The sequence below is a fragment of the Pogonomyrmex barbatus genome, unplaced genomic scaffold (genome assembly GCF_055798465.1).
Source record: "Pogonomyrmex barbatus isolate J1 unplaced genomic scaffold, ASM5579846v1 scaffold1, whole genome shotgun sequence".
In the NCBI taxonomy this organism is placed as follows: domain Eukaryota; kingdom Metazoa; phylum Arthropoda; class Insecta; order Hymenoptera; family Formicidae; genus Pogonomyrmex; species Pogonomyrmex barbatus.
In genome coordinates this window covers 12,782,331-12,800,048 of record NW_028297098.1, presented here as the reverse complement: position 1 = coordinate 12,800,048, position 17,718 = coordinate 12,782,331, and the positions used below count along the sequence as shown (strand labels likewise).

General features: G+C 47.7%; 1 protein-coding gene across 2 annotated transcripts in view; it reads left to right on the top strand.

The window, feature by feature from the left end:
* Nucleotides 1-221: 221 nt before the first annotated feature.
* LOC105425049 (lachesin) overlaps nucleotides 222-17,718 on the top strand; it is a 29,772-nt gene continuing 12,275 nt past the window's right edge. The window contains exon 1 of one of the 2 annotated variants that reach the window (XM_089082987.1): nucleotides 222-1,174. In XM_089082987.1, coding sequence (XP_088939113.1) covers nucleotides 1,033-1,174 — 142 coding nt within the window. In that variant the 5' untranslated portion in view covers nucleotides 222-1,032. Of the gene's footprint in view, nucleotides 1,175-9,467; nucleotides 9,502-17,718 lie in introns of those variants that run through there. The other variant, XM_089082993.1, reaches the window with a different exon arrangement.

Sequence of the window (17,718 nt, the reverse complement as noted above, 5' to 3'; positions counted from 1 at the left end):
AGCGAAGGGCTACCGACAAGGAGGAAAGAACAGCCGGTGGGCCGAGGAGAAAGAGACAGACGGAAGAGAGATTCGCCAAGGTACGAGGAAGCGGCGGCGGCGGCGGCGGCGGCGGCGGCGGCGGCGGCGGCGGCGGCAGAAGCAGAGGTAGAGGTAGAGGTAGAGGCAGAGGCAACAGCAGCAGCAGTGGCAGCGGCAGTGCCCGGGCATCAGGGCACGGTTACGAGGGCGCAGGCGCCGCTAGACGCTGTTCCTGGTGCGGGCTGCACGACGAAGAGAGCACGAGCGAGAGAGGGAGAGAGAAAGAGAGGGGGTGAGAGAGAGAGAGAGAGAGAGAGAGGGAAGGAGGAGCGAAAGGGAGAGAGAGTATCGGAGGGTACCCGTAGGAAGTTTATCGGCGGCGAGTCGCGGGACGGGACGCGCGGAGTCCGGGTGCTCGCACGCGGCGGGACGCGGGGGTGGTGGAGGCGGCACGAGCGCGTACTCCGTACTCCGAGGGTTTCCAGGCAGCAGTCTACGGCCCGGGACAGAGGGACCAGGACCAGCCTCGAGAGAAGGGGAGCCGCGAGCCGTCTCTTCTCGTCTCTCTCTGGATCCTCTCTCTTACCGTACCGGAGTGTGCGTGCGTGTGTGTGTGTGTGCGTGTATGTGTGTGTGTGTCTCTCTCTCTTATTCTCTCGCTGCCTCGAGAACCACGTAGTTCTCCCGTTCGCACGGCGTGTTCGTGACCTTGAGCCATCGTGCCGATGCGTGCCGAGCCGTTCCGCCGGCGTGTCACGCTCCGCGACGGTGCCGTCGGCACCGGGACGGTGCCTCGCGGTACGCACGGCACGAACGCACGGAGATGAGCGGAGGCGCTCGGCCGGGAGTTGCACGGAGCACGTGCCAGGCGCGCAGAAGGCGCTCCAGGCGACACCAGGTGCGCTAATCGTGGACCAATCGCGTGGGAAGAGCGAGATCGCGGGTGATATAGGACATTGCACCCGGGAGAAAGCGCGATCGGAGATCGCGCGAGTGCGCCGGGGAACAGGAATGACGCTGCAGGCCCGCGGCGGCGGTGCGAATGCCGCGCGTTCCAGGACGGTCCCGATGCTCGCAGCCCTGGCACCGCTCCTGATATTCATGGGCATCGACGGCGTCGTGCACGGCGTCGCGCGTTCCGCGTTTCCACAAGGTAAATTTCTCGCGTGCGTAGCACGCGCGCGTCTCTTAACGGCCGAGCGCGGCTATCTCTCGGTTGTCGGTTGTCGATTGTCTCGCGGTTCGTTTAACGCGAAGAAGCGCTCTTTTCGTATCTTGTTACATAAACGATCTCTCGTTTCTCTCTGTCTTTCTCTCTCTCTCTCTCTCTCTCTCTCTCTCTCCCTCTCCCTCTCTTTGCTTTTGTACGACTTTGATATATTTATTTTCTACGTCTTGGGCAGTTTGTAGCGGGAGAGGTAACGAATCCTGACAGAAGTGAGGAAGAATTCTGACGGCGTGTACTAAAAACTGTATACAGACGCGCGTTTCATTGGATTCTTGTTCCTCGAGTTTCGACGATTGAAGGAATTCGCAATAGCGGCTTGCGCGTGTTGCCGACGCTATGAATTCGAAATGTTGTTTCTCCACCATTTCTGCCAATTTTCGACACAAATGGAAATAGACAAGGTTTCGCGCAGAAGGTTTCTCAGATGAACTTTATTGCCGTTTGCTCGCTCGGATTCGCCGTCTTTCTTTCGTCTTTTCGCTGACTCGCGCGCGATTTTCGTTCCTCGGAGGAAAAACTGCCTCGACGCGGCGATGGTATACGACATCGCCGTTCACCTCGCATTTCGTCGTGGTAAACCTCGTTTCGTTCACCTCACCGCTCCCGCTTCTCTCCTTTCCGTTGTCCCGCGACTTGCGGACAAGTCTGGGACGGGGAGTGGAGTCTTCGAAAACGAAAAATCCCGCTGCCTGCCTGAGAAATCTCGTAAACGCCGGAGAATAGCGAAACTTTTTCACCCGCGCGTCCGCCTCCTAAATCATGGTCACGGACCACGTGACAAGTTTACGCGCTCAACTACGGAAATTGTGGCAAAGTCTCCTCTGTCACAATTACAGACGCAATTTTGTTAACGAAGATTTTCTCGATCTTCGCGCTGTTCCTCGCTCGAGAAACTGTCTCGAGAAACTTTAATCCTCCATCAAATCCTCCATCGATTCCCTCCCGATACGGTACGACTGTGCGAGATCGATTATCGTGATTGTGATGCTTGTCGGATAAATCCGGGGATCTAGTAAAAACAAGCTCGAACGCCACATGATAACGGAGCGAACTGTCGAGTGCGGCAATAAAATCGGCGAGAGTCATGATTCCGATTGGGACGAACGTAGATGTTTCGAGCGACGAATTTTTCATAACCGCGGCATCCGATGCCAATCCCGAAACGTTGCACACTCCTATCTCAAGAGATCGAATCGCGGTTTATAAACTCGCTCGCTTTTTTTCCGATACTCATTTACAAATATCATCCTCGATAATTTCACCTTTCCCCAATTTCTGTCGCTCCATTTCGCGAAAATTGCTTGTTTATAAATGGCGTTCCCGAAATTAGAAACAATTGCTTTTTCGGGCACATACATTTTCTGCCCCGAAACTTCTTGCTCGAGGGAGGCTCCGATTTGTCATCCAAAGATAATATCTAAAACGGATTGAAACGTTCGAGGATCGTTATATAGACGCGGTTCGTATACATCGGCATAAATATTCATTAGCTAATCAATCCACACAATGCATCGAACTTGTATGAATTTCAACCGTGATCGATCCGATTCCTTCATTGGCGAAACGACGTTAATCATCGACACGGGTCGCCCCGGTCGCTCCGGGTCGCGCTTTTAACGACAGTTTGGATAGGCAAATTCGATGTTGGACGGGAGTTATTACGAGGAGCGACGCGTCGTAAGGGATTTTATTCAAGGATTTGCATCGATTTGCTTGCCGGCGGAACTTGGGGAATTAATTGCGCGGCGTATAGCTTTAACCGCGGCCGAAGTCGTTAAGTCCACCGCGTAAGTAGATCCCGCGGTAAAGGTCACTTTCCGAAGGTCATTTTGGGGTCATCCCGACGATCCGGTACATTTTTCTCCACTTCCTCTCCGCTTTCAGGCGTTTCCTCTCGAGCGGACCTGTGCGGTCGTGTGCGGCCGTTTGTGTGTGCACGCGCGACCGCGTTTTTCCCGTGTCCCGCGCTTTCCGGATCACACGCGTGTACACGATGCTCGGGGATGTTGTGTAGGGGATGGAGTGCGTGCGCGCGGTAACACGTATCGACAGGGGAAAAATGTGAAAATCAATTTTTGACGGGTCATCAGTAAACGTCTATCGCGCCGATGGCCGACAGTTCCGCCGGAGAACGGAGGTCTCGCAACGGTGAAATCGAGCAAACGCGCGATTCGTCTCCTTTCTTCCCCTCGGCACTTGGCCCCGAGTCCTCCTCCCCGTCCCCGTCGGCAGCCAGCCCTTATTTCCGTTCCAGCTGTTTGGTGTTTACGGCGGAAAGGAGTCGTGAGCTCGTCGACGCCGGCGAGATCGCTTTTATCGTTTTGCCCCATTGAATTAGGTGACGCGTGTGTGCGATACGTGTGTGCGTGCGTGCGGGCGCGTTGTTTGGTATGGATACACAGAGAGTTGCGCATGTCGTTAGCGATATTACGTTAGCGTGCGGCACGTAGGTATATGTTAACCCGTAATAAGTTTGAGGTAAGCACGGTAAACGTGTTTACGGCGCATATATTACGTCGGGCAACATATAGCTGCGCAAATGCGCAAAATGCATTGCGTATTTGCGGATTGCGACGGCGGAACGGCTTTTCATATAAAACCGTTAATGTGTGTGACAGACGACGAATAACGACGTTTGCATTGTTACCGGGTCGCGCGCGAAACGGCAAAATTCTAGCGCGGGATTTGTCAAAATTCCAAACACGCTCGTTAGCGTCCCCAGGACATCGAGAGAGAGAGAGAGAGAGAGAGAGAGAGAGAGAGAGAGAGAGAGAGAGAGGGGGGGGTGGAAAGGACCGAAAAACGACCCCGTCGTTGCCGTTTAAATTAAATGAAAATCTAATCGGGGAGAATCAACTTAACGAACCGTTTAAACGCGTAAGGTCAACCTTTACACGAAAAGAAAAACTCGAAACGTTACACCCTCGAGGTGATCGTTCGACTCTTCGCCGTTTAACCTTCTCCCCCGGCAAAAAGTCATCCTCTGTGGTTGCACTTTTTATCCGCATAAGACATACCATGTGGCCACTGCTAACTATATCTCACCAAGTCCGAGTACTCATCTTCCATCCGCTTCTTTCGCGCTTTCCTATATATAACGGCATGACAAGTGTCAGCGATAATTTCTCTCTTGCTCTTTCCCTCCCTTTTTACAATGTGTACTTAGCTAATTACCAATTTTCATATTACGCCTTATCGTACTCTGTGTTTATATAAAACATGCAATATTATTGATTATGTAAAGTTGATTATTTGAAAAAATTATTCGCTCGAACTTTGTCAATATAACTAAAATATGTGTTTAAACGCGACGAAAAATATGCAATTTTCCATTTAATTTTCGTGCTACCGCTGATGAAATGAATTGCGTTTTTAGCGTGTCGATCGATCATCATGTAATATGAACGTTGTGTACGAGAAAATATTATGCTGTATATGATACATCTTGGTGGTGTAAAAACTCACCATCACAATTTAAGCATTATCATATCGTTAGCGAAACCATCTCGAATCCACCGGCCGCGAGAGAGCGGAATGTTCAAGTTTAGATTTCGCAATCTAGCGATATATTATTCTTAATATCGCTTTGTGTTGCATAAATAATGATCGCCGATCTTCCTCGATTAAACGGAGAAGCGAAGATTAAACCGCGTTTATGTGAACTCGCTCTTTTGATTAATTAATATTACTGTTATTCCCCGAGATATGTAATCAAGTTACGTACTCTATTATATATTATATTAAATATAATTACTTGTAAGAATTAACATTATCACATAAATAGAATATTAAATCATGTCTTTAATATAATTTAAGAGAGAGAGAGAGAGAGAGAGAGAGAGAGAGAGAGAGAGAGAAAGAGATAGGGGGAAAGAGATAAAAGGGGGAAAGAGAGACATAATTGCATATTTAAATGTCATATTTAATTAAACATATAAAGAGAGAAAAATAGAGCGAGAGAGAAGGGACAAGATTCCGATATTGATCAAATTATTAATGTGACTACGTAACGTTTCGTCTATCGCGTCTTGATATTATGAGTACACTCCCTTTAAATATGCGAGCCGCGATTTGCTCCAGGGGTTGTGAGATATTTGTTGAAACGTTCTATCCGACTATTTGGTTAGAAAAATCCTTTTGATCTCTCAGAATGAGGTTCTCGCGCAAACCTCGTTGGCTGATTTCATTCATCGTGTACGCAGGCACGCACGCGGCTTGACGCTCGGCGAGAACGCTCGCGCTTTCTTTTTTTTTTTTTTTCCCCTCCCCGTACAAACGTCGCCTTGATATACGAGAAAACTTTTTCGTCGTATACCCGCGCTTTTACGCGGAGCCTCACGTGCGCTTTAGCGGGCATTTTAAGCGGACAGCGACGGTCGGACACGTGCGGATTCTTTATCTCTCCTTGGGATCGCGGTAGTAGTTCGGGGGTGGGGGCGGGCGGAGAGGGAGGGAATTTTCAGCGGCGGAATCTGAAGTAACGTACGAGCGAGTTGGTCAAAGTCAAAGGGAGGTAACGGCCCTGAGGCGTATACACTCGCGCTATCGATCGTCTTATTAAAACACGGGACGTCTCGGGGCGTTATAAGGGGGCACGGCTTCTATTTTGAAATTATGTCCCCGGAGGAGAAACTCACCCTCCCCCCGATACGCGCGGGAGCCGTACGGTCGGATAGATATGGGGGAGAATCGCAGCGCGCAGCGAGAGCGCAGGAAATGGAGATACGACCTAGGAAATCGCGCGGAGCACGACCTAGTTCGTGAAACAGCCGGAATTCAGGATTCCGTTATTAAGAAAACTTCGACGCCGTCGTCCGGGTATGAATTTTCCAGCAACCGCTGGAACACGAACCGGCGGAACTGGCGTAAGGCGACTGCCAGATCTATTTCCGTCAGCGTGCATCGCGCGCCGCCGTCCCCGTCGTGCCGGCCGCTCGATCGATCGATTATTTTCCCTTTATGTCGACGAGCGAAATAATTATAGTCTTGATATATCGACGTATCGAAGACACGCTGACATTTTCGGTACCGATTTTTCGGTTGACCCATATGGACGAGGGAACGGGATTTATTAAAAAAAAAGAAAAAAAAAAAAATAAAAATAAAAAAGTGTTCTCGAATAACATGATTATTTATACGTCTCGTACATGCAAATGTAAAGCACCTTAGATGAACAGTCTTGATGAAAATAGCTTATTGTGTGGAAAGTTCAAACACCGAGTGGCAAAAAGAGCCCGTACGATATCTCGTTGAACAGCAAGAGTCGGAAACCTAGTTTCAGTGCGATTTAAATAATATACGGCTGTTGATAAATATATTATAGTCCAGGATGGGAATAATTAACGCTACGCCACTGTAGAAACGTACGCGAAACGTTAATTAGCTATACCACGCTTTCCGTGAAACTCGTACAAAATGCAAAATAATAACGATGAAAACGCGCAACGCGCGGCGGAAAAGGGGAATAAAACGTTACAATATTATTATCGTCCGACGTTGAAATCTCTCTCCGAACGCGCGTCGCGCTGCCTAATTGCATTGATAAAAACAAACGTTTATGGCGCTGATTAGCCGCCCGCGGACAGCCTCGATGATCATAATCGGATTCGGCAAATAAGGATACACTAGACGGTTAATCTATTTCGAATGTTAAAACGCGGGCATTTCCACGTGGGGAAGACGGGGCCGTAGTAATTACGTGTCGTGCCGTAAACACGCATATACAGGAAGGGGGGAGGTGAGGGCGTGAGGGGGGAAAATTTTATTGTAGCAGAAGTTACGGTAATTACAGTTTATTTGAATGTCCAATTATGCTCGCGTGCTCGATAACCGTCGACGGGCGCAAAGCGATGAAATAAAGGACAATTACCGTTATCTCCGATGCGTTCTTGTCGCTTTGCATGTAAATTGAACGGCGCATGTTATTTCTCTATAATCGAAGATGTATCCTTATGCGCGCACCGCGTATCGGGATACATGATGTAACGCGCGCGCGTTCGCGGTAAATTTATCGGTTGTGCACGAAGATTTATCGCACCAGAAGAAATTATTTTCCATCCGTCATTTCGCGCGTGGGGCGATATTTGCTCGAACGTTTGGAAAGTTTATCCTCCCGTTGATGTAACGAGAGAGAAGGGAGGGGAAGACAGATAGAGAGAGAGAGAGAGAGAGAGAGAGAGAGAGAGAGAGACTGCGCTTAAAGCCTGCCGCTAGTATCAATTTTTATTAAAAGAATTCGGAGACGTGCGGCAAGTCGAAGTTTCTGACTTGTATATTATTGAGAATTAGAGAGTTCGCGACACTTAACCGTGTAGAATATCAAGTATCGTACATCGATTCCTCGTTTTATCATTGCAAAACTGTCAATTAAAATCGAGTAAATTATCCCGCTTATTGAGTAATAACGACAGGTTTTTCTCTTCAAGAAGATAACGTCTCTCTCGATCTCGTTTTTAATGCAAGTATTCCCCGTCGGGTATGAATTCCGAAGACTCGTTCCGATTCTTGGAGGAATCATCATAGCGAAAAATATAGAAACGGGCAGAACGAATCCTTTTCCGAGTTCCATCTCGAAGGGGGATCGAAGAGGGTTAATTTAGAATAGCGAAGCCACTCTGACGAATATCCCGCACGAGCGTAACGATCAAGAGGTCGTTACACATCGCTATAGATCCCGCCCGCGCGTCCCGCTTGAAATAGAAAAAAAAAAAAAAAAAGGATAGACCAAGTCCGCGTCAATCGAAACGCTCCACAAATCTCGATTGCAATTTTTCTCTCCGTTTCCGCAAAAATCTCGTTTCGCAGTCACGAACAAACAGCGGACCCCTCCCGCCTATTCCCCTCCGATCGGTACATACATTTTCGTTTTGAAGCTGCACGGCGTGCGAGAATATATTTGGGATAGAGAAAAAAAAGGAGGGGAATGGACGAAGGAGAGCACAGAGCGGAGAGGAGGGAGAGTTGGGCGAAGAAAAAAATTGGTTCGAGTCCGTTTCGGGCGCGCGGCACAATTTTTCGGCTCCGATGTGAGGATCGAACGTGATGTTTCGCCGTATGCAACGTTTCGTTTTTTTTTTTTCCCTCTTCTTCTCCGTACCTGCAACCTGCGATCGTCGACGTCGACGATCGCGCGACGGTGACGATCGACCCATTTTTTTGGATTACATCGCGACGCCGAATTCCGCCGGTGACTTCGGCCTCGGGTATCGACAGGCAGCCTTACGAGCGGAAAACGCGTGTAACGCGATTATTATCTCTTCCGGTTGAGAGTGTCTGCGTTTATTCGCTTTATTACGAGTCACGAACTCTCGGGAAGTTAATGTTTCGCGAATGGGTTACCTTTTGTGCTCGGAAGTGCTCGTCTTTATATTATACGTGACTTATATTACAGGTGCATTCAAGGGTGGAGTGCCCCCCGCCCCCTGCGAGAGTAACCGCAAAATTAATTTCGCGTCTCGGGAGTTTGGCGAAACGTTTGAAGGAGCGACCTGAATTATGGCTCATCTTCGAGAGTAACGTTCAAATTAATTTTCCTATTACTGTCCCGTTACCTAACGCGTCGATTCCTCTTACGATCCTCTCAATCATCATCTTGTCCTTTTTTTTCATCGGACTCGGACGTAAATACGATAATAAAGTTTGTTTTCTCACAATTCGATTTACACGTTGCAATATACAGAGTGCCCGCGGACTGAATCGGCATCGAAGGGAAATGATTCTTTATTAAAAAGAATAAGTCGGCAAGGTGGGTATACAAATTTTTTTATACGAGGCTTTGCACTCGAGAGAAGCGCCTTTGAAAATTGGAGAGTTGATAATACGCAAACAAGTCTGAATCATTTTACTCATCTTTCAATTTATAAAATCAATTTTCTCTAAAACATACCTTATAGAAAATTTATTTTACATCTCTCTGAGATGTGTACAAGCGTTTCATATTATTACTTGCTTTCTTATCACGCTTGATTTTTCATTAAACCCACAATCATCGTTTTCGGTGTGAGACCACCACCGTTTCGGGGTGAGAGAAACACCCCGACATATACGAGGGCGCATTTCGGTGAGGAAAGATGGCATGTTCGGAAATGTAGGATTTTCGTAATAAAACGTGGTACGCGACGGACAATACGGGGGAGTCAGGCGGGCCGGTGGGGGAGAGAGAGAGAGAGAGAGAGAGAGAGAGAGAGAAGCCGAGAAGAAGTTGAAATACGAGACAGGTGGTCGCTCCTATCAGATGCTCCTCGTGCTCCACAGTAAGCCCTCGATGTCTACACCAGGACCCGTCTAATTCCTTCCTGGGAGATTCCCCGATACGGCGGTAAGACTCGGCCACGGGGACGAGTTAATGGAAAGAACCGTTAAACATTTTCACCGTTCTCGTTGAAGTCTTATCCGCGCACTTGTCTCTCGCACTCGTCCCGTTCCCCTCCTCCCTGCCCCGCCCCGCCCCGCCGTTCGCATTATATTCCTCATTATAATACAATTTTCGTCGATGCCTCGTTTAATTTCGCGATAAAAAGGACGTGATTCTGTCCGGACGGAAAAGTCTATCGCGACGAGCAGCGACGGGAAGGAAAGGTTTATCCTACGGGACGAAAGGATTTCTCGTTGAGGTAGCCTCTCTAACCGTTTCGCTAAATTCTCGTGACATTCTCGAGCTTAAAGTCCCGTCGGGCCGCTTGTCACTTTGCCGTCACCGTCGACCGTCTGCGTCGCACTCTGTTCTCGCCCCCCCCCCCCCCTCCCCCTACCCCTCCCCGGAGTAGCTTCGCTACTCCCCCTTCCCTCGTTCGTCACACATTCCATTTCGGTAATTGAGAAATCCTTCGGAGTAACCCTTTGTCTAGGCGCGGATTTTAGTATCTGCGACTTCCGTGCGTTTCGGAACCTCCATAATGCATCGCTACGCAGATCCGATGCTCTCGCGTAGCTTTTCCTTTAATTGCTCCGCTCTTACGACTCACCTCCTCCTTTCGCCGGCGCTCGTGGAAGTCTCGAGGCGTCTCGAAATATGACGAGAGTTACTCGCACGGCGCGGCGCAAGGAGGTCCTCTCCCTTTATTCCGCGTCGCGTTGTGCGCGCCGCGCGATCGTAGCGGGGGCCGAACCCCACGCTGATACTCGACTCGTAATTGATTTTGCTTTGTAAGCGCGGAGGTAATTCGCGGAGGTAACTCGCGGATATAACTCACTTTCCACTTTCGTGGGAGAAGTCACTCCCGGAGTCTCGGAGTCGGAAGAGGTGCGACAACGAAACGTCGGGCACCTCTGACGGCCGCATTATCGAGCGGCACCGATCGGGGGATGCCATGGCCGTGCGCGCGGGGGGGGGGGGGGGGGAGGGGGGCGTTTGTCCGATTTAGGATACGACAACGTTCCTCTTCCGGGGATGCGTCGTATACATCCCGGGTCGAGAGGCGAGGAGTCGCTTTGGAAGTAGGAGTTGTCGAGAGAGAACACCAGACGTAAGCGCGTTCCTTATGTCGCGACGGCGGCATATAACATCCGGTATTCGTGTAAAATCACACGCGCGCACGCGTGCGCGCGCGCGCGCGCAAGGGGATCCTGATTTACCAAAGCGCGCGGCGACGCGCGACGTAAATTTTTTCCTCCCCGGTCGCTTAATCCACGTCCGGGCGCGTACAAGAATTTATTTCCGCCTACCGATCTATTCCGCGCGCGCCTTCGGATTTCTATATGGCATTTCTCCTGATATATCGAAGCGTCCGCCGGCATAACTGGCATGTCGAAATTATGAGTTCCGCCGGCGCAATCGTTCAATTTCAGACACTGCACGGCACGATAGTAACGCCCCGGCCGGGGCGCGCAACTCTTGCAACTCTTGTTTCTCGCTCTCCTCTCTTCACCCCTCCCCTCCCCCCTTCCCGTTCCTTTTTTATTCGGATCTCTCGCGTCGCGAATAATTAATGACGTACAGTTCCAGCATCGGAGGACCGTCGAGGTGGTTTTTGCGTGGCCATCGATTGCGCGACAGACATTCGCGCGTCACGCCTCGTGAAATACGGCGATTCTCTCCCTTCAAACGCGGAACGTAATCTACTGTTTAAAAAGTCGAATGTCTCGTGATTTACACGCCGGTTTCCTGTATTCCCACAGGACGGAGGAGAGGGAGAAGAGGGGGATGGGCCGACGCGCGCGTTCACGCTCACGCTCACGCTCACGCTCGCGCGCGCGCGTGAGAAGATTTGCGACGGGAGAAACTTTCTCGGGGAAAAGATTAAGGTGCTGGCATCCACTCCTCCATATCTTTAAACTCACTCGTCGCTTCTCTCGGCCTTTACGGCCCCTTAAAAAGATACTTCCCGAATACCCTCTCGCGGCCGTCCCGAAACTTTGTGTGATTACTTTTACGGGAACTTTTACGGGAATCTAAAATTAATTACTCCGGCCGAACTTATTTTTAAACGTAATTAAGTGCAGTCAGCGTAAAAAGGCTGGAGTTTCGCGCCCGGTGAAAACCGAGTCTCTGTCGACCAAGTCACGAGTGCGTGTGTAACCGAAAACGCACCCCCCCCCCCTCCCCAAACAAAAATATCGGATATCACTGAAACTCGTACTCGCCCCAAATGCGCGATTAATAAACAATATCATTAAATCCGAACCGATATTTTTTTTTCCAACTCTGAATAGATATAGCTACGTATAAATAGCGAACGTATGCTAGATCTTCTTTCTATTCATCCCACGTCTTATCTGATCTCGAGTGGAGAACGGTGGAGAACGATTTATTTTTTCACGGCATCCACTCATACCTCGCTGCCTCGCGCCATTTGCACGCAGATCTACGTCTCTTCCTCTTTTAATGCGCTTATTTTATGGCACGCATTTTTGCGTTACACGCTTTTGCTTTTTATTCGATAGCCGTTCGAGCATTTTACATTCGTCCCGTGTAAACGGTCACACTCCTCCCGTAACACGTATTCCCGGTTCGGTAACACGATGATGCGTGAACCGAAAGTCCGCGGTCCACGGGCTTTCTCTCTCGCTAAAACCGCTCCGTCCGATAATTCGCCGACGAGCGATATCCCTCTCATGATTTTTGCAGATTAATTTAGATGTTGCGCGCCGCGCAAAGCGGACCAGCAGGAAATTGTTCTACGTCCCGCCCACGAGTTTATCCAACTACGTGGGACGCGCGGCATTTTTTTTACGCCGGAATAGCGCGTTAAAATTTACGATGGTGGGACTGCGATATTTGCACGGTCAACCAACGTGGCGTGCTACGTTCATTTAGCCAGCTTGCATCAAAAAAATGAATTAAAAGCAGGCCGCTCTGAAGGTGTGAGGTTATCGATCGACGCGTATGCGTAATAAAAATTTCGAATTCGCTTTCGGAATGGATCGCGAGTCTCATTAAATCGCCATGTGACTGATAACAAGGGTGGATCTTGTGACGCATGTCCTCGGTTTTCTCGTTCTTTCGCCCGTGTAAATCAGTATGAAATATAGGAACGGTTCGCTGAGAGTGCCGTACTCGAGCACGGTGGATCGAGTGGAAGCGCTTTTTATGCACGCTGCACACCGGGGGGAGGGGGGGAAGGGAGGGAGGAGCGGAGGGGGGAGTCAGAAGGGCGAGTGATTTTGATTTAAAATCCGCGAGACAAATAGATGTACTTCCGCGATGTATAGCCGAGCGTTTTTGTATCAAATATCTGGAGGATATCAAGCTAATCGTATTGATGTAACGTGAAATAAATTTGTCTACTTGTTTCGCAGCCTGACATCGCGTTCGCTGTCAAAGTATTTTTAAAACATTTTGTTCTCTTCTCACGTTAGGTTTTCCATTTATATCGCATACAGAATGTCCGTGGGTTATTCATGGCACATAATCGTCAGGAGTGTGTGTGAAAAAATAAATTGGAAATGTGAGGTAAATTTTTTAGCGAAGTTTCGCTTTCGAGTATAGCAATTTTTTAACTTAAATAATTTCAGATCGGTGAAACATCCTTTTTTTTTCTTCTAAAATTTATAATTTTTAATGGAGCTCGTGGATACCGTAGATGTAATAAATAAATTATATTTTTACGATTTTTCTCTTTCTCGTTCCTTTAAAGAAAAAATCTCAGTGATAATCGCCGATACACATTTAAATCGAATTTATCGAGCAGAGACGTGAAAAGATTATCCGAGACGAGGGGTGTATTGGAGAGTTCTCTGTGCATGCTCGAGCGTTTGGAATTGAAGGGGCGACAATTTTCAACATATCCACTGACTCAAATGTAAATAGATATGGCATTTGGCTCAAGTGTGCATCGCGAGTGCGCTTAAAGCCCGCTTCAATAGTCAAGGCCCTCAATTCTTCAATCGCCGCTCCCTCGCACTCTCGCGTTTTTTACCATTTTCGCGTTTCGATGAATACGTCGCGGTACACGCGTATGTACGTGAATTCCACCGGAATAAATATCTATCCCGTAGATAGATCGCTAAAATCGGGAACTGCCATCGCGCGCGAATTATCGCGCGATCGAAATTATTCGCGCGACATAACTCGCGACTTTAACATATCGCCGAAAGTGTGACGATTCGACATTATAAAATTACGAATAGGTACATAAAATTGCGACGAGACGATAGATAAATATCCTAACGACGAGAGATAAATATCCTAATTAATTCCAACAGCGTTTCAATTTCTACGTGTACGTGTACGTGAAAGACAAACATGACACATTTCCTTTTGGACAACACTTACGGTCGATGAAAATTCCATTCATCGATGTTGTTTTGATTGAAAGCTCGCGCAAATCCCGAGCGTAAAATATCATCAGTGCTAGTGAAACTTGAGCGTGTTGTTGCGGAGAGCCGATTTTTCAGACACGCTCGATCGTGCTCAATGGATTTGTCCATCCTCTCACCACTCTCCCCACCCCGCGTCCACCCTCCCGTCCACCCTCCACCGTCGGATCGTTGAACAAGCGTTTTTCCGAGCTTCTGGCGTGAATGACATGATTCGGCGTGAAATAATATGTACACATCGGGGACGCGCGCCAAGGGAGGGGGGGGGAGGAATCGGGGATTTCAAATTCGTTTTCCTTCGCTCCTTCCCTCCACTCCCTCATCCCCGTCGCCTCCCGTTCTCGCGGCGCGCCCGGGTCGAAATGCCCGGAACTCCGGCGAGCGCGGTACTTTTCCAGGCCACAAAGATATACGCCGTTACTCGGCAAACGCGCGCCTCGCTGTTCGATATCGCTGTGAAAAATATTACGTTTACCCAAGTTGGGCAGTTTCGGCACCGGCCGAGAGCGCCGGAGTGTAGTAACACAGTGCAATAATAGGGAGAATTTTATTTGGCCGAAGGGGAGAGAGAGGGCGGAGGGCTTCTTATTTCGAGGCGTCGAACCGAGCCATTCCCGCCACCTCCTCCTCCTCCTTCTCTCTTCAAGCCACCCCCTCCCCCCCGCGGAACGTTCTGTTTCGCGCGCGCATATCGTACCGCGCCTCAAACTTTGCTAATTTCTTGAAACTCGGAAACTTTCGCAGGTTACTCGATACTCTTAATTCACTTCCGCGAGTTTAAACATCCCCTCGCATTTAACCGCAGCACGACGTAGCAATTCAATAAACAAGTTTCGCGATACAAGCGCGTTTCCTATCCTTTGATTCCAACTCCCCCTCAGCCCCCGCTCGCGCGCCCGCACGGCGGCTTTGGGTCGCGTTCGAAGATTAATTAAGTACGGGTCTCGATGCACGTCGGCGTCGTCGTTAGCGAGCAGATTGCATATCGGCACGTCTATACATCGCCGCAGTCTTGCGGCGTCGAGACGGGGATGGCAGGGAGGGAGGGAGGGAGGGAGGGAGGGAGAAAACAAGATCGGCGTTTAGCCGAGCGTTTCATCACACCGGCGCGCTCGGCGGAAGGACAGGTTAAATCAGGGTGAAGAAGATACCCCTTTATCATCCCACCGCTAGTTAACGATACGTATGTAACTGGCTCGACGCGTCGTTAATTCGTTCCGTTCCGATCTGATCCGACAACGTCGGCGGCGGCGCACGCGGGGAGGGGGGGGGGGATTAATACGTCGTCGCATAATCGAAGCCGCGAGATGATTGAAAATTAATTGCTAATAATTGCGGCTAATGGAAAATCCATCAAACGGAATCAGCCGGTCGCGGATTGTATCCGGATTTCTAATCTCTGCCAGAAAATACCGTCGTATCGGAGATATCCGATTCGCAAACACCGCGTCATTCGCTTTGCAATTCAATCGAGAGCTTATCCAGCCTGTAATTACCCAGCGTGTATTTTTTGTTTACAATTGCGCTTTCCTTTTTCTCCCTCGTTCTCTCTCTCTCTCTCTCTCTCTCTCTCTCTCTCTCTCTCTCTCTTCCCCGAGGGAGGGGACGACCTCGAAAGTTTTCTCAGATAGAAAGAGATCATTTAGTTGGAAGTTCCAGTTTTCAGTGTTTTGTCGCGTTCCACTGCTCCCGAGTCGCTTTCGCGATTTCAGGATTTTTTTTTTTTTCGAAACGTTCGCTGACATGCAGTGAATTTTAAGATAAACATTTGTTGCTTTTAGAGAATCGGCCGATCTTATGCGTGTAATGTATAAGGAAACATTGATTTTTTTTTTAGAGCATAGAGTATACGGTCATTGTATAAAGAGATTTTAAAGAGCACGTTTAAACAAATATTTTTCAGACAGATACATTTCAAAAAAGAAATTGAAAAAGTAAAATAAAAGAGTTTTTTTATGAAAGTGAAAGTCAAGTATGAACATTAAAAATTTAACAATAATTTTCATAATAATTTTCATAAATTTATATATATAATTTCTAACTATTATTATTACGGATATGTAAATTTATTGTAATAGAAGTTTTAATACATAAACAAAACAATAAATAAAAGTGAAATTAAACATTCTGTTTCGAAGGATAAAATGGCTTTCATGTTTTAAAATAAATCTTGACAAAATTTGTTTTAACCTTTATAAAAAAGGTTCATTCAACAAATTTAATTATTTTCTATTAATTCCTTAAACAGAATTGTATGAATACTGAATTTCTTGATAATTATTTTCGAAATTGAATGATTTATATTACAGAGCAGTTTGAACTTATTCAAACTCAAAGAAATATTATTATCGTATATACGATTTTCAAAATCGGATCTCTCTTTCGAAGATAAAATCAGCGCGCGAAAAAAGTTTGATCCGAAATTTATTTCTTCACGTCCGAATCATTACGTTCTCGATTGCACCGACGATAGAAGATTAGCCAATATCGATCTGCAAATGAATGTTCGGACGATCGCCTATAGGAAGATTTAATTATCCGAACACTTTGTGGTGGTTTTATGGCGGATTCGCTACATTCCGCGAAAATCAAGAGAAACTTGGAACGTCGAGGAGAACCTGTTGCGAACGCAGCCAGGCTATTCGACGCGTGTACATATGATACTATATATATACACGGTATCGAACTGGCGCTCCCGTCTAAATGCGAGCGTTGTTAACATTCTGATACAGATCGTTATGGAGAAGCGCGCGATTAACTCAGGATTTTCCTGTCGAACCCCGGTGTTCCATTGAAAAGTGACGCGCGCGCGCGCATGCACGTTTTCACGCTGAAAACACGTCGCTTATCTAAAAGATTAGGATTTTAAATAAAATCGCACGCGCATGGGATACGTCCTCACTGTTAACGCACAAACAAATAAAATGGAGGCTGCATTTACGAAGATCCTGACATGGAGGAGACTCGACGTGACGTCACGCGGTTTTATCTCCGGACCACAAGATAACGAGGCGCGAGCTTTTCGTAATTTGTAATTTCTCGAATGTCGTTTTATTAGCGTGAAACACACCGGAGATTATATCTTTCGGGAGATGAATCTAATCTCTGGACGGAGTCACCGAAGAGCGGGAGTTAGCATCGGGAATTGGCATAATAATCGGAAGTCCCATCCAAGTTCCATCGAACTGTTCTCGCGCGCGCATGCGCGTCATCCGCTTCCCAATCCGCTTATGCATCGCTTATACATCGATACATCAGGTTGTTCAGAAACTAGGAGTACGCTTATCAATTGTTAGTATCATCGCTCACAGATACCATATCGCCAGCTGTGTATCGCGAAATCAAATCGTATCCAGACAATTCGCGAAGTGACTCGCGTCTCCGCACGGCGAAGAGATGAACATATTAACGCGCTAACACGCTCCAATACATACACATGTGAAAGCTAATATGTACACATGTACACTGAGGACGGGAAAATAAACGAATAATTGAAACTATAAATTATTTTGTTATATTATTTTTTGCAGAATATCAAAATTAATTATCTCGCTCCTAAAATGAAAATATATCAATTCAAGCTCAATCTGTAACGTAATGTAGAAAATCAAGTTGCGAAAATTGGAGAAAACTTCATTATCCTCTCCATTTCGAAATATAAAATTTTATCGAAATTTTGTTGTGCAAAACTTTATACAAAACAGTTTTACCAC